General features: G+C 41.0%; 1 protein-coding gene across 3 annotated transcripts in view; it reads right to left on the reverse strand.

Moving 5' to 3' along the window:
• Nucleotides 1–22,606, reverse strand: part of PTPN14 (protein tyrosine phosphatase non-receptor type 14) — a 142,001-nt gene that overhangs the window by 10,873 nt on the left and 108,522 nt on the right. For all 3 annotated transcript variants that reach the window (XM_058165387.1, XM_058165386.1, XM_058165388.1), the window contains exons 9-16: nt 20,002–20,089; nt 18,037–18,119; nt 14,885–14,942; nt 14,394–14,472; nt 11,260–12,743; nt 9,002–9,145; nt 8,348–8,566; nt 5,136–5,264 (exon numbers count right to left, since the gene is read on the reverse strand). In XM_058165387.1, the coding sequence (XP_058021370.1) occupies nt 5,136–5,264; nt 8,348–8,566; nt 9,002–9,145; nt 11,260–12,743; nt 14,394–14,472; nt 14,885–14,942; nt 18,037–18,119; nt 20,002–20,089 (2,284 nt within the window). The remainder of the gene's footprint in view (nt 1–5,135; nt 5,265–8,347; nt 8,567–9,001; nt 9,146–11,259; nt 12,744–14,393; nt 14,473–14,884; nt 14,943–18,036; nt 18,120–20,001; nt 20,090–22,606) is intronic.

Raw genomic sequence — 22,606 nt, forward strand, 5'->3', positions numbered from 1 at the left:
TAATAATATAGATAGCCAAGATAACAAACAAATGAATAGATGAACAACTCAACTCAGAGATCTGACTCAAGACACAAATGAACGGACTCAAATTATTTCACTTCCAACACATTATGCTAAGACCATATCTCTAGAAAAGGCTCTAATACCGGGAAAGGGAAAGGTGGGAGGAAAGAGAAGAAGAGAACAACCAGCAGGAACCTGGATGGACAATGGCATTAAGTGCATCATTGGAAAACCTGAAAGACCAACGAGGATGGAAAAACTCAATCTATTTAGTCACTGAGAGTTAACACTGACTCGGTGTTCCATGGAACTCTGTGCAAGCTACAAAGTGGGGTAGGAGAGGAGGGACAGATTTCACCCAAGGCATTATCACTACAATTATTCCTCCCTTTCCAGGATTCAGTTTGCGTTAGCATTAGAAGAAGCAAAGTCACAGAATTTCAGTAGGCTGGAAGAGAAGGATCAGATTGGTAGATGCAGATATGAACTTATAGACAAGGGACATGATGCTTTATGTTTTAACTGGTTCTGTTTTAGAGTTTTTAAAATAATTTTATATGTCTTTAAATTTTTGATTCAGAGCCGCCCAGAGTTGGCTGAAAGATGGATGGCTATATAAATGTTTTAAACACACAAACAATATGTACACATTGCACATGCACGCACACACACACAGTGTTCTGTGCTACCATTGAAGAAAAGGAGCCTCTCTGCAAACTGCCAATAGAGTTTACATCAAAGAAAGATTACACTAAGAAACAAGTCTAAAAAAAACCCAACAAAAAACTAGATAAAATAGCTTTATAGGATAAATCAAGAACTCTAAGCGCGCTTTACGTCATGAACCTACAAGGTGTTCAGAGACTGAAAAGTCCACAATGCAAATTGATCCCCTGTCTGGGTGTCATCTCCTCCATCTACTGCCAACAGAATCATAAAAGGAGGTACGAGAGATCAACCTTTCCTTTTGTTCCTAGGAGACTTCCTGAAGAAATCTGTTCAGGAAGCTGTTAGTAATTTATTTATTTATTTATTTTGTCACACATATATATCAGCATAAGCATGAAATAATTATACAATATATAAGCATATATATAAGTATAAGTATGTAATAACTATATTAATTGGATATAACGAAAGGAAACAATAGGACAGGAATGGTAGGCATGCTTGTGCTCTTATGCACGCCCCTTACAGACCTCTTAGAAATGGGGTGAGGTCAATAGTAGACAGTTTTTGATAAGCTTTGGGGATTTGGGGAAGAGACTACAGAGTCAGGTAGTGTATTCCAAGCATTAACAACTCTGTTACTGAAGTCATATTTTCTGCAATCAAGATTGGAGCGGTTAACATTAAGCTTAAATCTACTGTGTTTTGCAGGAGGAGCCCAGGAAATTAAAAGACAGGTATAAGGATACTGAGAGAATGAATGAAACTCTCAGAGATTGCTCCATATCCTTTAAGATTACACTTCTATATGTTTAGATTCTGTAATATAGCCACAAACAAAGTGTGTTGCTAAAGACTTTCTATCATGAATTCATATGTCACAGCTTGTGTTTCATTTAAAGAGAAAACAAATTTCAGCATGGTATGAATTCCCATTGCAATTATTATGTAGACATTTCTGCTATCCTGGGATTCCAAAGATTCCCTGCCTCATTAAAAAGGTCGCAACAGCATACATACGTATATATAATCACAGTCTGGGTCCTAAGATTGTCCTGTTCTCTGCGGCTGCTTAGGAAGCAACTTTTTCCATCGCCCAATTATTCTGTAACGGTGCATTTAATGGACTCTTGCTCCCCCTTCTGAACAGCTGATAGCTGTAAATGTTTAAAATGGGAATGATCGGGAAGAGAACAGCTGACCCTCTGTGCCTGTAAAATCCATGCGTCTGAACTGGATTCAGACTGCTGGTTGCTGGTGCGTGCCAGTTTTACAATGCAACGTACAGTTTGGGGATTATCTGTTTTGCTTGGCATGAAACAGCAGACTTTCTCTTCCCCCCCCCCCACTTGATACTTTTATACAGGAACAACAGCTTCTGGTCTCCTTGCAGCTGATAAGGATTCTAGTACGCAGAGGTGGCCTTGGATGAGCTGAGAATGTCATTCTTTTCAAATAAGAACGGCTTTGTATTCTCAGAATTCACTGGAATTCCGTTTGCTTTGTTTGGCATGCTGCAATCGTCTAATGGAGCTAGAATGTTACAAACAAGGTTGTAATGGTTGAGTCATCCCAGGCAGAAGTTCAAAGGATTTAAAACAAAACAAAACCGAAGAGTAAAGGGCCAGCAAAGACAAGCTGAGAGACCTTCCTACAGCACAAAAACCACACACGCATAACCATTTAGGTACCCCTCCCTCAACGGTATGCAGGATAAAACCCGGGCCTGCCACAGTGGAGTTCTTGCTATAACAGAGGGCAAGCTGATCAAAAGAGAGAGAACAAATCCACAGAGGAAGACTTGTTCCAAGATTTGAAAAAAAAAAAAAAGAAAAGAAAAGAAGAAAAGGAATTAAATTTGTGGCATAGAGCCTAGTTATTTGAGACATCACCTGCTTTAGGGTTGTTTTTGCCTGTCCCATGAGATTGAACAGAATCTTCTCTTTTGCTAAGTTTAATTGATATTTAGTTTTTAGCACTGAAATTAAAATTCTTAAAAAAATTTTTTTAAAGATTGGGTACAGTGGGGGCACTTCTGGTCAATCTTTGTTTCATTGATCAAGCAGTGTGATCTTGTGGAATTCAGAAATCTGCCTTTTTTCCTGTTATCTGCTGGGATGGTTCCCAGCCCAACACTGTTCAGGAAGCTACTACAGATCTGGCTTTGGTTGAAAGTTGAACCCTAATAGTTTTGGTTTGCGGGGGAGGGTTGTTGGTTGGTTTAGTTTTATGCAGTTTCTGTTCATGATTTCTTTTTGTCCTTTGTATTTGTCCTTTTTATTTTTTAATTGTAACCTGCTCAAAGTCAATGGAAGCCTATAATTTGTGTGTTGTGTATGTTTGTGTAGACAGACAGATACACACATACCACACACACACACACATATATATACTGTATATGTGGTACCTTGCTCAATAGTAGTAATTGTGAGAGGGATCTTGGAGTCCTAGTGGACAACCATTTAGATATGATCCAGCAGAATGCAGCAGCTGTCAAAAAAGCCAACAGTTTTGGGTTGCATGATCACGTGAAGTGTTAATACCACTTTATAATGCCTTGGTAAGGTCACACTTGGAATATTGCATTCAGTTTTGGTTGACACGATATAAAAAAGATGCTGAGACTCTAGAAAGAGACTCAGAGAAGAGCAACAAAGATGATTAGGGGACTGGAGGCTAAAACTATGAAGAACGGTTGCAGGAACTGGTATATCTAGTTTAATGAAAAGGAGGACTAGGGGAGACATGATAGCAGTGTTCCAATATCTCAGGGGTTGGCACAAAGAAGAGGGAGTCAAACTATTCTCCAAAGCACCTGAGGGTAGAACAAGATGCAATGGGTGGAAACTAATCAAGGTGAGAAGCAACTTCATGGCATAGGACCCGGATATCTACGGGACCGCCTTCTGTTACCATATGCCTCCCACCGACCGGTGCGCTCCCATAGAGAGGGTCTCCTCAGGGTGCCGTCAGCCAAACAATGCTGGCTGGCGACCCCCAGGGGGAGAGCCTTCTCTGTGGGGGCACCTACCCTCTGGAATGAACTTCCTCCTGGACTCTGTCAACTTCCTGACCTCCGGGCCTTTCGCCGCGAGCTGAAGACGTATTTATTCTTACGAGCAGGACTGGCATAACATGGGTTTTAAATTGGATTTTAAACGGGGTTTTATATTATGTCTTTTATAGTTTTAATTTGGCCAATGTTGAATAAGTTTTTTAAATGGGTTTTATTGTATATTGTATTGTATTTTTATCCGCCCTGAGTCCTTCGGGAGAAGGGCGGTATAAATAATAATAATACACACACACACACACACACACACAATAATAATAATAATAATAATAATAATAATTATTATTATTATTATTATTATTATTATTATGTGTGTGTGTGTGTGTGTGTGTGTGTATTATTATTATTATTATTATTATTATTAACTTAGAACTAAGGAGAAATTTCCTGACAGTTAGAACAATTCATAAGTGGAGCAACATGCCTGCAGAAGTTGTGAATGCTCCAACACTGGAAATTTTTAAGAAGATATTGGATAACCATTTGTCTGAAGTGGTATAGGGTTTCCTGCCTGGGCAGGGGATTGGACTAGAAGCCCTCCAAGGTCCTTTCCAACTCTGTTGTTATTGTTAATATATACATATATACATACATACATACATGTGTGTATGTGTGTGTGTGTATGTTAAAATCAATGTGGCCAGTGATCAGCTCAAGTGAATGAATTAAAGATCATCTTCAGAGTTATCAGTGAGCCAGTTGGTTTCTTTTATAACCCTGATCAGTCTACACTAGCATAGCTAATCGCAAGGCTGTAGCTTTTTATATATATATATATATCCCCCTTTCTCTCCAGAAGCAAAAGGTTTGCCATACTGGAATATTCTACATAATGATAATACTGGACAAGACCTAAATGGCTCTCACTCAGCCCCAGCGTTACTAGGATGCTTTTGAAATCTCTATTGGGTAACAGTTAGTGCTGACTTAGAAATAACGTGTCCTGAGTTCATTTCCATATTTAGCCACGTTACTCAATGGCTTATTGTTTCATACTCTTGATACCTTAACTGCTGTTTGTGTAATGATTGTGGTTTCTCTACGGTATGTATTTAAAATTGTCTTCCTTCTGTCACAATCAACATGACACTTTTGTAACTCCTTGGGACATCTCTGGATAGAGGAAGGAGAACATGCCTAAGGCTCTTACAGATCTCAGAGTTCACCTTTTCTGGAAGAGAAAGTTTCCTAACTCTTCTTCTTGGCTTCATGAGAGGAAGAGGGGAGCACATGAGCCTGGGAAATGGCCAGAGCTTTTAACACCTCACTTAAGCCACGACTCAGCCTGATCTCAAATGCAGTGGTCCACCTCCCTTGGAAACATTTTTCCTGGCTGGGAAGCTTCTGTTTGTGTTCCGCTGCAGATGTTTCCTGTCCTGTTACATACCTCTTCTGCTGTCACCATGGCTATCACATTGACTCCTTCCTCCCACACCATTTGCCAGAAATCATGGCATGTTTGTGGCAAAGGTCCTTGTGTAGCTATATAGTGCCATTCTTCTCCACCTACTGTCACCTAAGGAAAAGAGAGAGAGAGGAATTACTTTCATAACTGCACAACTGTCCTATGGGTGCTTATAACATGCTGATCTGATCTACACATTTTTGCTCTTCTTAAGGCCGGACACCAAATCAAGTTTATGTTTCTCTCTATTAGTTCAAAATAGAAGTTCCCTGTATGAACAATATTTAAGTAATTGGAATGTTCTTAGCCTAGCTTTGATGGAAATATACATTTGAAAGCAAAACCAACAAAATACAAAATGTCTGTCTAGAAATGAAGCCGCTTCTTATTTCTGATTCTCCTGTGAAATATTGTCTGCTTGTCTACTCTCCCCATTCTAATATTTTTTTCCAGATAAATTTTCGGATTTAAAAAAAATTGGTCTGCTTATGTCACTTGTAGTGCCATTCTATGACTCTACTCTGTATCTATAAATGCATCTGTATCAGTGGTGCTATTCAGCCGGTTCTATCTGGTTCGGGCAAACCGGTAGCGGCAGTTTTGGGAGGCTCCACCCACCTGCCCAGACATCATCATGTCCCATTTTTGACGCTCTGCGCACATGCAGAAGGTCCTGCTCCTGCGCGGAAGTGGCGAATGCAAGCAAAGCAAGCGTGTTGGCGCGCTCCTGTTTGCTAACTGATAGCTAAGGTAAGTGAATACCACCCCTGATCTGTATGGAGTTTTCGGCGGCCTATGTTCCATCTGATAATGTATGTTTATTTCCCAGAGATGAAAATTTCAGTGCTTGTATGTCTTAGTCAATCTTTAAAAAGGGAGAGCTCAAAGATGGTACATTGATGGTGGTTAAAAAAAAAGTAAACATGCCGACAACTGAGATTATTTAGAATATATGGATAGAATGTTTGTAATTTCAGCAACCTAGATAAACAGTTAAGTATTTAAAAAGGCAGACAACCTACCAAGACTGGCAGAGGAGTAAGATAACTCTTATCAGACTATTAAGAGAGTTCAGCTTTGGTTACAATTTAAAGGCCCATTTTCAACTACCTGGAACAAAGCTGGAATAAAAATCCATAAATAGTCAAGAGTGAAAGAATAGCCTGGAACATGGAGGAATAGTATTATCCTGACTGCAGCTATATTAGATATTGGTAATTGGGAGAAAATCACTTACTGTGTAAATGAGGCAAAAAAAAAATTGCAGATGGAGTTTCACCTTCTGAGTAAAAGAACATCTGCTTGGCTTCTGCCTCAGCCACTTGGAGTGCAGGAAAGAAATGTACTGGCAACACAGAGTTGTATATGACTACAGATCAGCACATGCCCCGACATGTGCTACAGAACAATGTGTGCATGTCCAATACTGATATACCAGATGAAATATGAGGTTTTAAAACTGGCTAGGGAGAATTCTTCTTGGCCCTTGCCACCTGATGGGGTGAAATTATGCCTTCCCAAACAATTTCTCCTCCCATAGATAGATGAAAAATGTTCCATTCAGTAATCAGTCATCCAAGCTAAGGCAGATTGTGCCAAAAGTACCCAATATCTTCTTGCCACCAGGTCTTTTGGCAGAAATCTGATAGGATTCTGATTTAGAAGGCTTTTAACTCAACAAGGGGTTTTAGTATTGCAAATTATGATCAAACAGCTCTTGGAACTCAAGAGAAATGTCTTTCAGGAAGTATAGTTAGAGCTAAAAATTATTTGGACCAAAATGAAAAGTTATCATTATAAATAGATGTATTCATTTTTTTAAAAAAATAGCAAGACAACAAACCACTAGATAGAAATGTGGAATGATTTTCTTCTAAACTCTTTTATTCTAGAAATGATTTTCAGTGTCACTATCAGTTACACCATAAGGCCAAGAGGTTTGCTTTGAAAATGTTGCCCTAGCCATCTTCTTATGTTTCGTGCAGGGTTGTTTTGAAAATACAGTAGGGTAAGAAAAGCCATAAATGCTGCCTTTAAATCAACTTTCTTTTGCATATGTTCAGTTGTTTCAGATTCAGATTGCAGAATGAAAGCAAGAATAAAGCCAAGTCAGGATCGAAGGATGATTTGGATTGTAATCTAAAATCGACTAAAGATGCCAGTTATTTTATCTATTCATGAATTTCTATACACAGGTGCACTGGCAGCTCACATAAAACGTTTAAATTGAGATCAAATAAGAACATGAAAATAGTCTTAAAGCTGAGTTTGCCAATGTAATACATAGGGCCTTTTAATAGCAGAAAAGAAAACAGAAATAAAATCAGATAACTGCATTGGAATCTGAAGAAATAAAAAGGTTCTCTGTCTGCCAACTATAACAACAACCAGAATAGGTTGCAGAAGAGAAACTCTAGGAAAAGACCATAATGGAGTCAATGAGGTTGGAAGCAACCACCCACTAAAGCTCAAACTTTTAAGAGCACAAGGCAGAAATCTTCAAAAAGCCTGAACCTATAGCATGTATTTTATGCCTATTCCAATGAATGATATGAATTTACATTAAAAAGCCTCCCTGTATTAGTGTACTCTTAGATATTCAATGAAATACAATCCAGATAACATCACTGATTCTGGAATTTTCCCTGCCACAGACTCATTATTATGAATTTACATTAAAAAGCCTCCCTGTATTAGTGTACTCTTAGATATTCAATGAAATACAATCCAGATAACATCACTGATTCTGGAATTTTCCCTGCCACAGGCTCATTCACTGCCCTGAAGCAATCACTGTCTTCCCCCACATAAATTAGAGATACAGCAACAAAATCATTTGCCTGATTTGCTTAAAAAATACATGTTTGCTGATTTTAATAGTATGATCTTGAGTATCTACGAGTGGGCCCCAAATGAAGCCAAGTGATTCCTCTTCAAAGAAATAGGTTTAAATTTTGATATATTTTTTCCATATTCATTTTCAGGTGTATTAAATCCTGGATGACAATTGCAACCTAGCGACAACGGGGTGGGTTACTTATCAGCTACTGAGGCCAAGAGGTTGCCTTTGCAACCAGCCTGCTACTTCGTCCACATCTCAGCAAGGCCTGAGCATTTTGCTCACCCAGGTTCATGTCAACTTCTTTTAGCCACAATTCTTTTCACTGTACACGGCTTGTTTTCCCTATTATTACCTTTATGTGTGATGCATTGATATAGCCTGTATTGTTTTCTTTGGTGGGTACCAGCTCCACTCGATTTTCTTCGTAGGGAATAACTTCTCTGACACGATTACGCTCAATGTTCTCGGGGAGAATGGCAGTGGTAAAAATTCCGTCTGCCTTCTTCTTTGGAATCTGCTCATACTCCGTGAACACCATCCCCTCTTCCAGTTTCCTCCTCAAGGTTTTGCACTACCATTTTCCATTGAAGATATAAATGAAGAGAGAGTGTTTATCTAAAAGGCTGTTCCAACTTTTTCTTTAATCCATCCTCATACAGTTGTCTGAGGATATACTAGCAAAGGGGAAAGAGCTACCTATGCTACCATTAGCAACTGAAAGGTAAGGAAGGATAAAAGCATTCTGTTGTTTAGAGACAAATATAACTATTCATGGACTAATTCAAGGGCAAGACTTTCATGACCTAGCATGGTCCTAATATTTTTCCCCATGCTGCACTGGTGATCCCATACATATGATCCCAATTTTACAGTTAACAAGGGTATAGTATACTATTGCCCAAGTATTTTTAAATAAAATATTTAAGAATGGCGATTGCTGACAACCTCCCTACCCCTCAGCAAAAGGGGGGGAAAATCTGCTTTGTTTTGCAAGTCCTATTCTTACCCGCTCATCCATTGGCACCTTGGCTCCTTCATCTTGGCTATCCTCAGGCACTGGAACTCGAGCAACTGAGAGTCCATTGAGTGCTGCCAACATCAAGGGCCTCTTCTGGGCTTCCAGGCCTGCCATCTTCTGTTTCTCTAGATACTTTTGGCAAGAAAAGGCATGCTTTCATCTCAGGATGATTAGAAACAATGCCAGCAGAATGTTGGAATGTCGTTTTAATCTCCCACAAAATCTACAACACCAACTGAGGAGTGCAGATGATCGTCATTAGCAGAACAAACCCAAATGCATCTCCTAAACTTCCTATTATTTCCTTGGGGGAAGGAGATAACATTCTGACATGAATGCAGAATTTTAATTTCAAAGAAACTGTCTCATAATACAGAGGACTTGTCATCAGAGGCAGTCCTTTCTCTCTTTCATACTCTCCGTCAAATGTAAATGTTAGCCACAGAATGAGCAACACAAGCTAGCCAAGAAAACTACAAAAGTCAGATATAACACCCAGATTGCTAATATACTTTAAATGAGGTTGTCATGCTGAAATTAAAACAATGAGCTCCATTAAATATTAATTTAAAAAAATACATCTCTCCTCACCCATCTACCCCAATCCCACCAAGAATATCAATTGGAAAAGGTTCCTAATAGGTAAGCATTGTATAAATGTGCAGAATTGTATAAATGTGTAAAAAAAACCCTCTATGGTCCATTTCTGTTAGGTTCAAAAACTGTACATGCCATTAACTTGCCATTTGTGAGGCCATCTCTCAGAATTCATGAAAGCTCCTGTATTTTTTTGATTGCTCCCAACTAACAAAAGAAAGAGCATTCTTCATTTGGGAGCGGGGGGGGAAGGTAAGGGAGCATTATGAAATGTCAGCCATCTTCTCTTCTTTCAGCTTGGTAATATTCTACCTTTCAAATATATTATTCATAGATTTATATGTAGCCCTGAAAGAATTCTCAAATATTTTTCAGGGTTCAACTAATCTCTTTGCAAAGTTATTAAAATTAAAATTGTCTTGCAATTCTGTAATAAATGGCTGCATTTCAGATCTAGGTGGTCTGGCTTGATGTTGAAAGCTTCAAGGGAAACTGTTCTTTTGATTGCCCCCCTAAGCCTTAGAGTCCATAAACCTTTCTGGGGAGTTTCCAGATCTTCAAAAGACAACCAAAATAGTTACTACTGGATGACCTGAAAACAACAAAAGCCAAGGAATGATGAATTAGGGAGGGATTGTACCCTGCCTTGAAAATAAAATTAATGTTCTGTCAACCTGAGCAGCCTGAGTAATCTAGATGTTGGATTTCTTGTTCACTCTGGAAATATGAGAGCATCAGCAATTCTACATTTCTGTTCTTATCAATGAGTCTTGCTTTCAGGTGAAGAAAATAAACAGATTTATTCATACAGACCATATTTAAATTATAACAATGACAAGCAACTTGAATAGCTTTCAAAATGGGGGCAGATAGCTATCATTGGCCAGCGGCTATGACGTTTATTCACTATTTCAACAATCAGAACAAGATATCCCTGGATATCAGTTGCTGGAGAATAGAAGCAAGATAATGTGGTTCACCCATATCCTGCTTGTAGATTTCCCCATGACATTTGGATGAGTAACCACAGCAACAGAATGTTGGCCTAGACATGTTTTTAAGGTGATCCAGCAGATCTCTTACTATCTCCTTACCAGTTCAGACATCACATTGGCTTATGCATCAATGAAATCTAATGTCTTCTATTTTAAGTATTCTGGAATGTTTATGCTGACTCTGAACATGATCCAAGACAACATTTATCTATTTCAATGATTTTTATGTAAACTTTCTAAAAGCTACAGTTAAGAACGTTCCAACTTTGCTACTTACTTCAGTGAAAGACTTCAAGTTTCTAACCAATATGATTATAATTGCAGTTTAATAAAGACATTCTTGGATCTGATTCCCCCTCCCAATTGCCCATATGTTCAAACAGAGGCATAATTTAATTTAAACTAGCTTTGAAAGAGGCTTCTTTTTAATGACATAGCAGATATTTCTTTTCAATTGTAACATCTGGTTACCGTTCAGAGATACCCCTAAAGCAGGGGTCTCCAACCTTGGCAACTTTAAGACTTGTGGACTTCAACTCCTAGAGTTCCTCAGCCAGCTTTGCTGGCTGAGGATCTCTGGGAGTTGAAGTCCACAAGTCTTAAAGGGACCAAGGTTGGAGACCCCTGCCCTAAAGTACAAGAAAATACACTCACCCTCATTTCCCTTTCTATAATACTATCTTCAATGGAGAACATTTCAGACACAGGCCTCTCCTTCACCGGCTCTTTCTTGACCCGTTCCTTGACACTTGTGAGGTCTGGCTCAGAGATTGATGGACCAAGGGAAGATCCATTCATCATGCTCTGATCAGTCCGAGATATGCTAATTGTCCTGGCTGGTCCCGGCCTCACCACCTTGGCTCGAGACACAGCCCGTGGAACGTTATTCATCTGCTCATTCCGCAGAGCTCCATTGCTAACGCTTTTCCTAGGACCAGGATACTCAGGAGGAGGTTTGTTAGGTATTCGAGCCAAGGCAGCTTGCAACTGAACGCTATACTCCATGTTTTCATGTAGGGCTGCCATGGAAGGCACAGATTCTGATGCTTCTTCCTCATCTTCACTTTCACTGCTGTGGATCAGCATTGTAGCATCTGAGAAGGTCTTTTTGTGATGGTAATGAGGGAGCTGCTGAACTTCATGCCCTCTTTGCACCACTTCCTCTGGCTGCATCTCATTGCGTAAGGTATTTCTGCGTGGCAAGGGAGCATTTAGGCTTTTTAAAGCCATAGCTTCCATTCCACGCACCATATTACTGATCACTTCCAAACTGTGGCGTTTGTTGATGGCCGCATGATGTTTGGCTGCCATAAGAGGTTCGCTAACTTCCTGCAGTGACTGGTGGATGACAGGAGCACTATCCTCTTGGAAAGTCTTCACTGAAAGCTGCACTTTCCGAGGGACCAGGTCAGGACTACTGCCAGTGACATACTTGTGGCGGTGACTGGCTAGGTCGGGTGTACTGGTAGCAGGACGTGGACGTGGATAGGGTGGTGGCGGCCTGAAAAGGTAGTTCTTCAGTACGTGTGCAGGGCCACATCTTTGATTGCCGGGGAGCTGCATATTGGCCAGCTCTGGAGTGCTAACTGTATGGGAAATGGCACTAGATGTCGGTTTTGCCTGCAAAGCATTCATGGGATTCACTTGCTCAGAAGGAGTCACATGTTTTTTATAAGTGCCTTGAGGCCCATATGCAATGGTATAAGAAGGTCTCTCCTGAATTTCTGGTTGACTGTATACAAGATCTGTGGGTTGGCTGTAAACATGAGTGTTCCCAATGTTGAGGTTCCTCAAAGACTGGCTTTGGCTATCAGTGTGAATCACTCCTCTCTTCATTTGCCTCATTACAGTGTCATAATCTGGGGTTGGCCTATACGAAGGGACAATTATTGCACTGTGTCTATGGCTTGGTATGTAATCTGCTCTCATAATGTCACTTCCAGGGATACTGAGGTTGGAGGACACTGGAGAAGCTTGAATGAAGTTCTGTGAATGGTTGAGGGAGTTCATACTTTGAGCACTGCACACACTGCCATTTGGGACACTGCCGTTCAAATAGCTGAAGTCCATTGCACATCTGTCCAAGCTAGTCTGAGATCTATAGTAAAACATGTCTTCATTTCCATGAAAAATGCTATCTGTGTGTAGGAAAAGTAGAAAATGAATGGAAAATACAATTAGCAGGCTATATAACAGATAGAAAAAATGATGTAAAAGCATTATTACAGCTACATCTCAGTTTTGGCCATAGCAATCCCACCTGCATAATCAAAGTCTTGTCACTGATGGCTATAGAAAAAGAAATCTAATGCAGTTTTGGAGTTCCTCACATTTAGGAATAGCAATGCAACAACCACAGAAACTCGGGATCATTGTCTTCTGAATTGAATAAATACTGTTATTGTCACTATTCAATAACCTTCTTGTTGGTGCAGAATTCTAATATGCACAACATGGGAAAGCTTTGTATTTCCATTCATCCATCTATTCACCCACCCATTCAAAAACTGTTTCTTTTTCCTCCTTTTTAATAGGAAGTTTACTCGCACAAACATTTTGTACTCTCATCCAAGTACATGCAGGGCTCTTGATTAAAAGTTCGAATCATAGTGACCATGTATTGCTGACTGCAGTTTTATTCAGAAGTATGACATGATAAGATGTATGTATTGCCCTTCACTTACCTTTGTCAACATGTTGATGGGAGGAAGCTCAGAAGAATAATGGTATTTATGTTCAACTGGGAATATTTATAATTTCATTTCAGATGTTCTCTATTCATTCAAGTAAATTTGGAGGTTGGGGGGTGGGGAGAGACTGACAAGAACTTTTGTTCTAAGAAGACCAAATATGAATGATAAGCGTTCTCTGTGATGGATTTCAAATTCTGGAACTCTTGACCACCAGATGTCAACAAGCTCCCTTGAAGTTTTTAGATCTCAAAGGCTAGCTAAGATGGACACCATCTTGGAGAAAGAATTGATTGCTTGTTATAATTTTGATTTATTTCAACTGCTGATTTTATACTTTCAAGTGTTCTAGTTTGTCCAGAGTCTTCTATATAAAAATTGTAAAATAAATAAATAAATGTTCCCATTTTCCCTTGGACTATCTAAAGCAAACATAAGAAGGTACTTTTTCTAAACTGTAGCAAAAATAAATCAACCATCTATTTCCAAACTTTAGGATGGAATCAAGGATATTTTATTATAGCCTGTTACCATTTCAAGACATACCATTTATCTCTGCATTTTAGATTTTAACACACTAGGAATGGCATTGCTAAATAATTCTTATTAATGAATTATTTACTTACTTACTTCACTTTCTCTGCCATTCAGTTCAAGTATTAGTCAGATCACCAGTAACCTTCCATGGGAAAGGGAGATATGACTGTTCAATAGGTAAGAACTATGGCTCTAAATCAAAAAGGCTCCATTTCAATCCAGCAACTATTATCAACTATGTACCTGGCCAGTGGGCCAAATACAAAAACTGAGACTGCCAAGTCTAGCTAGATCTTTGGATTTGAAAGGCAAAACTTGGATGCAAACCTATTTCGGAAAGAGGATGCATATACTCATTTAATTCTGCCCTGTCTTCAGCCAATTGCAGGAATGTGGCCTCCTCAAATATTGACTAAGTTATAGAAACCTTATGAAAAAAAATGCCTATCCTTATCATATTGCAAAAAAATAAATAAAAATAGCTTGATATTTTAAATTCCTTTTTAAAAAGTAGCCACTATATCTGATATTATTGCTATTATTCCCGTTCCCATCACTAACCTTGTGAATTGTGAGTTTCAGTGTAGTGTTCTCCACACTGGACATGCACAGGAGGCATAATAAATGGGTGCTGCCTTGGCTAAAAAGTGAAGTAAAATAAAACATATACACTGGACAGTTATTTACAGCATTTTTTTGTAATTCATCATAGCAATAGCACTTAGACTTATATACTGCTTCACGGTGCTTTTCAGCCCTCTCTAAGCGGGTTACAGAATCAGCCTATTGCCCTCAATAATCTGGGTCCTCATTTTACCAACCTCGGAAGGATGGAAGGCTGAGTCAACCTTGAGTCTGGTGAGAATCGAACTGCTGAACTGGTGGCAGCGGGCAGTCAGCAAAGCTAGCCTGCAGTACTGCATTCTAAACACTGTGCCACCATGGCTCTTTTTACAAAACCGTTTATTACAACTGTTTGTAATTACAACTAGTTGAGGAGCTCTAGAGTATTCCGTGTCTCTTGAGCTCAGCACTCATGGCAAGATATTTACCAAAGATGATCTGCTCCATGTGGGCCGCCGTCTGATAGGGGGAGGAGAATTTGATTGTCTGTGGGGAAAAGATGAAAATGCTTCTTAATCACTGTAATTCTGTAAAATATAGCACATGTATTTTTATGCAAGTGGAATGAAAATACTGTTACATAACGGCAGTTATTATCTGTTTTGAAAAGATATGAAAATATATGTACTAAAGAAATAGAGAGTATTATTTATAAAGGTGTTAACATTTACTATCACACATTCCCTTAAAAAAAGAACTAATTTATTTAAACCTGAAATTGCGGATAATAAATTCAATAGAACCAAACCAAACTATCAGAGTTAATTTGACATTGTTTAGGCCAATTTTTTCTACAATTAGAGCTCTCCAGACCTGTTTAACCACAACTTCTGTCACTTCTATTATTGAGGTGATGACCATTATAGGTCCAAAATATGAAGGGCACCGGGTTGGAGAAGGCCAGTTTTAGAAAGGGAATTAAAAAAAACAACATAACATTAAGAGCATAACAAATCACCCAGCAAGATAAAAGCACTCGCAGGCTAAGAGAGAAACAAGCAGGTAAATGAAATTTCATGTTAAAATAGTAAGAAGCAGGTGGGAGGTGGGAGAAAGAACAGAGGCACAAAATAAAAAAAAAATCACAAGATAGAAATAAAGTGCTTACGTGCAGAAAGGAAAGGTGGAATTCCTCATCTTACATTTTCTGATCTGGTAAATGATGTGATGTGCAATTAGAAAATACCCACTCATACCTGCCTCCATACAAATTGCAAACAGCAGACACAAAAGATAAAGATATGGAATACTTCACAGCTAGACATCATAGACCTTGGGAACTAATGCTATTAACCCAACCAACAAGAAGTACCGGGCGGCTGTTCTCTTGTGAGCGGGACAGGAGTTTGCAGGTGAGGGAGATGGATGGATGAATGGATGGGAGGCAGGCAAGCGCAAAGAACGCTGGGGGGGTGGGAAGAGAATGAAAGGCAGCTCCTAATCAGCTCAGCTGATCCACGGGTTGCAATTAAGGGGCCCAGCTGCCATTAGCTGAAGGGAAGGGCTGCCTCCTGTGCTGGCCACACCCACCCCATCACTAGGGCTTATTTTTGGGGAGGGCATGTATTTACACCCACCCCAAAAATCAGGCTTGGCCTTATTTTTGGGACATGTCTTATTTTCAGGGAAACACGGTAGTACTGGCTACTTGTATGCCTGAGACCAGCGTGACATAACTACCTGCAAGAAAAGGGTGCCGCAGGGGTCAATTCTCTCGCCCCTTCTGTTCAACATCTATATGAAGCCGCTGGGTGAGATCATCAGTGGCTTCGGTGTGAGGTACCAGCTGTACGCTGATGACACCCAGCTGTACTTTTCCACACCGGGCCACCCCAATGAAGCTATCGAAGTGCTGTCCCGGTGTTTGGAGGCCGTACGGGTCTGGATGGGGAGAAACAGGCTCAAGCTCAATCCCTCCAAGACTGAGTGGCTGTGGATGCCGGCATCCCGGCTGACTGTTGGGGGCGAGTCATTGGCCCCGATGGAGAGGGTGCGCAATCTGGGCGTTCTCCTGGATGAACGGCTGTCTTTTGAAGACCATTTGACGGCCGTCTCCAGGAGAGCTTTTCACCAGGTTCGCCTGGTGCGCCAGTTGCGCCCCTTTCTAGACCGGGATGCCTTATGCACGGTCACCACGCCTCGTGACGCCTCGCCTGGATTACTGCAATGCTCTCACATGGGCTCCCTTGAGGCATCCGAGGCTTCAGTTGGTCCAGAACGCTGCGCTGGTGATAGAGGGAGCCTCGGGCTCCCATGTTACACCTATCCTGCGCAGACTGCACTGGCTACCTGTGGCCTTCCGGTGCGCTTCAAGGTGTTGGTGACAATCTTTAAAGCGCCCATGGCATAGGGCCGGGCTATTTACGGGACCGCCTACTGCTTCCAAATACCTCTCACCGACCGTGCGCTCCCACAGAGAGGACTCTCAGGGTGCCGCCAGCTAGGCAGTGCCGTCTGGCGACACCCAGGAAGGGCCTTCTGTGGGGCTCCCACCTCTGGAACGAACTCCCCCCAGGACTTCGTCAACTTCCGGACCTCCGAACCTTTCGTCGCGAGCTTAAAACGCACTTATTCATCTGCGCGGGACTGGATTAGATTTTAAAGTTATTGGTTTTAAGGGTTTTTTTATTATTTATATTGTTTATATTGTTTTTAAATTAGGCAATAGAATAAGTTTTTTAATTGTTGTTTTTTAATTTGTATTTATATGTATTTTAACTGCCTGTGAACCGCCCTGAGTCCTTAGGGAGATAGGGCGGTATATAAATTTGAAAAATAAAATAAAATAAATAAAATAAATAAGAAAATGCAGCTGATGTACCCCTAGAAAAAATGGTAGTTCAACACAGACCACAATCTGTATAAAGTGGCAGTAGGTTTTTCTTCTCCATTCCAACACAAAGGAATATTTGCCACGGCAAGTTAATATGAAGGAAGACAGGACAGAAAGCTTAAAACCAAGGAGAGATGAATATGCAGTATAGATAGGGATAGCTGTAAATCAGAAAGCAACCAACAGAAAACCTGAATATAATAGTCTTTGGCATGAGCTACTGATTGCTCATTCCATAAATGACAGCAACACTAAAAAGCACTTCCTCCAAGTGGAACCAGGAGGGCAAAACAAGTTTCTGGAAACCAATTTTCTCATTCTGGTTTGTTAACCAAAGTCAAGTTAGAAACTGAAAAGTCCTACGAGGCTTGCCAATAATTTATAAAGCCCTGTACAAATTCTAAACCTAAACTGTACATTTTAGACCACAGTGAGAAACACCTGACTTTCATGCCGTTCCTTCTCATTCTTTGTCTTTCAATGAGAGATTTCCAAGACATCTACAAAAAAGAACATTTCCATTTTTTCCCGTATCTCTGCTGTAACCATGAAGAAAACACATTACATCTAGAGTTATAATCTTTGATTCGGCTGTATGGGCAATGAGCAGATGGAGAATAAATAATACAATGGCCTCAAACAGACAAACAAACCAACACATGACAAATACATAAATAACCTAATCCAAAACACGACCACTTGACATTTATTGCAGCCAGCCAGAATTTCCCAAAGATATGTACTTACTCTGTGCAGATTTTGTTTTGTTTGTAAAACTTGTGCTTCGCAGCAAAGAGCCGTGAAATGTACTTGGCGTTTTCAAGGTCATCCTTTTAAAGCAGAAAAGGGGGGAGGGAGAGAACAGGGAAAAAGAAGGAAAGAATAACACTGAATTTCGCTGGGACAAACATAACGAAGAGTTATATAACACTGACCGTGTTCCTCTGAAATATTCAGTAGGGAGAATGCTTTGCAGAAAAATATCTACAAAAATCCCAAGTTTAGCACCATTCAAGTTATCGTAGATCAGGGATACTAGTGCAATCTTGCCATACCATCTGGCTCGAAGACTGGGCTAAAGAATAAATAAGGCTGCTGCATTATTAAACTTGAGCAGGTCTTTGCCAGTTCTGTGGCTCAGAAGTGAATGTAATTGGCTCAAAGTTTCCCAAAAGCAGAGCAGTATGAAAATGCAGAGAACAAGTTTCTCTAAACTGTGAAATGGATACATGGGGGAGATCAGGTTCAATCAGCATGCAGCCACCGTGGCCTGCTAAGTCTGGCCACTTCTGACCAGCTGATGGTCACTGCTCAATGGGAGACTGCTAACAGTCAGCTGGCACTGCCCTCTTCAGCCCTCATCTCCATTCATTTACTGAAACCCAGCTCCCCAGCACAAAGCCCCCACCTCAATCAGTAAACATGTAAGTAATTTTGGGTTACAGTTTTAGTGCAAAATTCAACTTAAAGGGCCTTTTGAAATAAAAGGGATGGGGATACTTTTTATTATAATTTTATACTTCAAAAAGATGGGAAGAAATGCTTCTTTTATTATAATTTTATACTTCAAAAAGTCATGATCTTCCAAGTTGTTGAAGTCAAACATAAAGGGACAGAATGCATATTTAACTGAGTGGTCCCCCCTCCCCATTCTTCAAACTTTATTTAAAAGAGCCTTGCTGGCGCAATGGTTAGAATGCAGCATTGCAGGCTAACTCTGCCCACAGCCTGGAGTTTGATCCTGACAGGCTTGAGGTTGATACAGCCTTCCATCCTTCTGAGGTCAGTAAAATGAGGAGCCGGATTGTTGGGGGCAATATGCTGCCATTGTAAACAGCTCAGACAGTGCTGTAAAGCACAATAGGGTGGTATATAAGTCTAAGTGCTAGTGCTATTATTCAGTATGGTTAGTCCAGGGGCGTCAAACTCGATTTCATTGAGGGCCGCATCAGGGTTGTGTTTGACCTCAGGGGGGGGGGGGGCGTGGATGTGGCCAGTTTGATGTCACTTGTGTCGGGGATGCCTGTGGTGGTCTGAGCGCTCTGCCAGGGAAAACAGGCTCCCGAGCTCCATTTTTTGGCTGTGACTCCTGCAGCCTTCTGCCAGTAAAAACAGAGCTTGTGAGGGCCAAGTGTGGCCCTTGCAGGCTCTATTTTCAGCTGCAATGGCCTCCTGCAACCCTCTGCCAGTGAGAAAGAAGCTTGGGAGGGCCACATGAGGGCCAGTCCTTCACTGTTTCCAGGGCGGCCCCGCGGGCCAGATCTAAGTATCCTATGGGCCAGATCCAGCCCCCAGGCCTTGAGTTTGACACCCCTGGGTTAGTCCAATGTCAATGTGTATTACAACTTCTCTCCAAAGGTAAATTGGAGACAGCAAGACAGCATGACTTTCAATTTTGCTACACTTGGTTAACATCCCTGGAAGAAGCCTACTGCTCTCTATCATATGGAATACCTAGGTGATGTAAACATTCATCAGAATGAAGTGGAAATTTCCACTTGAGTGGAATGTCTCTCACTGAAAAGGAACCAAGAAGATGCTTTGCTTCTGTGGAACCATCAATCTACTCAAGAAAAAGTTGTAAGAATTGCCACATTTTCTTCTTGTCTTTGACTATAGAAGCTTTATTGCAATCTATCATTGGGCTCAGGATACGTCACTTTTATCATTATTATTTATGATTCTGAGATTGATCTTTTATCATTTGCCTACCGTATGAAACAGTACAGTTTCTTCTTTGTTAACCAGTTCTACAACAATTGAAGACTTGTTGTGTGTTATATTTCCAATATCATTCCACCTATAGAAAAACAACATGGTTTTAAAACAGGGTAATCTCATTGCAAAAAATATTTCATTTGACTATCCTTTACATAAATATTTAATTTGGTAATCCATTACATACACACACAAAATTTTGATCCTCCTCTCTCTCAAATTGCCTTGGGGGTTTGTTTGTTGGGTTTTTTGGGGAACATTTTTTCTTTTTTTTTTCTTTTGGTAAAGTGATTTCCTCATCTTACTGAATATGCAAGAGCTATTACTTTCCAGAATTCCCCTACAACATCAGTGCTATAACTATTTAAGTAAAGAAAGTTGACATAAGCTACATGTTCAGAATATTTATTTTTTACAAGAGGAAATATTCATAAATCATTTAAGTCAAATTGCTCTACATATAATTATAAATTCAGGCATATACAGTGTAATCACAAATCCTAATACTCTCAGAAGCAAAGATAAAAAAATATAAATCTAGGTGTGCTTTGATGGTCGTTAGGCTTCTTGAAGGAAAAAAATAACTGAATGACAAAGGAAACATTAATAAGATCTGATTTATTCGTTTTTAAAGGTTTTGTTTTTTCTCTCTTTATAAACTATGACTAATAACAAGCTAATTATATTCAAACAGCACCAATACAATATAAGCAATAGTATTATGATAAGCAAAGCACTTTGGATTCTCATTGATTTCAGTGGATAAAGTCTAAACCAGGGATAGTCAACCTTTTTATACCTACCGCCCACTTTTGTATCTCTGTTAGTAGTAAAATTTTCTAACCGCCCACCAGTTCCACAGTAATGGTGTGACTGCAAATAAAAGAGCCTGCACCGTGTATCGTCATCTGCGCATGCCTCTCGCACATCATGGATTGGGATGGGGGGGAGTGCCAGCTACCAGCTCTGCTTGTCTGTTACAGCTGGGTGGTGTGGGGGGAGATGCGCGAGCTATTCTGGGATGAGGCTCTTTTGCTTGCGGTCGCACTATAGTGCCATTTAGTTTGTTTGTTTGTTTGTTTGTTTGTTTATTTATTTATTTATTTATTTATTTTTTATTTATTTAGATTTTTATACCGCCCTTCTCCCGAAGGACTCAGGGCGGTGTACAGCCAGATTAAAACAATTCAATATACAAATTAAAACAACAATTAAAATACATATTCTATAAGTGGCCGAGAATTAAAACCGTCGAATTGACCCATACTAAAATATCCCAATTAAAATTATTAAAAATTCAAAAATTTAAAATTTAAAAATCAAGCCAGTCCCGCTTGGATAAACAGATACGTTTTCAATTCACGGCGAAAGGTCCGAAGGTCAGGTAATTGGCGCAAACCGGGGGGAAGTTCGTTCCAGAGGGTAGGTGCTCCAACAGAGAAGGCCCTTCCCCTGGGGACCGCCAGCCGACATTACTTGGCGGGCGGCACCCTGAGAAGACCCTCTGTGTGAACGTACGGGTCGGTGGGAGGCATAAGGTAACAGCAGGCGGTCCCGTAAGTACCCGGGCCCTAAGCCATGGAGCGCTTTAAAGGTGGTAACCAACACCTTGAAGCACACCCGAAAGACCACAGGTAGCCAGTGCAGACTGCGCAGGAGCGGTGTTACCCGGGAGCAACGTGTGGCTCCCTCAATCACCCGCACAGCTGCATTCTGAACTAACTGGAGCCTCCGAGTGCACTTCAGGGGTAGCCCCATGTAGAGAGCATTGCAATAATCTAGACGAGAAGTGACGAGAGTATGAGTGACCGTGCATAAGGCATCCCGGTCAAGAGAGGGGCGTAACTGGAGAACCAGGTGGACCTGGTAAAAGGCTCTCCTGGAGACGGCCGCCAACTGATCTTCAAACGACAGCCGTCCATCCAGGAGAACGCCCAAGTTGTGCACCCTTTCTGTTGGGGCCAATGACTCGCCCCCAACAGTCAGCTGCAGTTGCAGCTGACTGTACCGGGGTGCCGGCATCCACAGCCACTCCGTCTTGGATGGATTGAGTCTGAGTCTGTTTCCCCCCATCCAGACCCGTACGGCTTCCAGGCACCGGGACAGCACTTCGACAGCTTCGTTGGGGTGGCCCAGGGTGGAAAAGTACAGCTGAATATCATCAGCGTACAGCTGGTAACTCACCCCAAAGCCACTGATGACCTCGCACAACGGCTTCATATAGATGTTGAACAGGAGAGGCGAGAGAATCGACCCCTGAGGCACCCCACAAGTAAAGCGCCTCGCGGTCGATCTCTGCCCTCCTGTCAACACCGTCTGCGACCGGTCAGAGAGATAGGAGAAGAACCACCGATAGACGGTGCCTCCCACTCCCAAACTCTCCAACCAGTGCAGCAGGATACCATGGTCGATGGTATCAAAAGCCGATGAGAGATCTAACAGGACCAGGGCAGAGGAACAACCTCTATCCCTGGCCCTCCAGAGGTCATCCACCAACGCGACCAAAGCTGTCTCCGTGCTATATCCGGACCGGAAGCCGGACTGGAACGGGTCTAGATAGACAGCTTCATCCAGGTACCGGGGGAGCTGCCATGCCACC

The sequence above is a fragment of the Ahaetulla prasina genome, chromosome 1 (assembly GCF_028640845.1).
Source record: "Ahaetulla prasina isolate Xishuangbanna chromosome 1, ASM2864084v1, whole genome shotgun sequence".
Taxonomy (NCBI): Eukaryota; Metazoa; Chordata; class Lepidosauria; order Squamata; family Colubridae; genus Ahaetulla; species Ahaetulla prasina.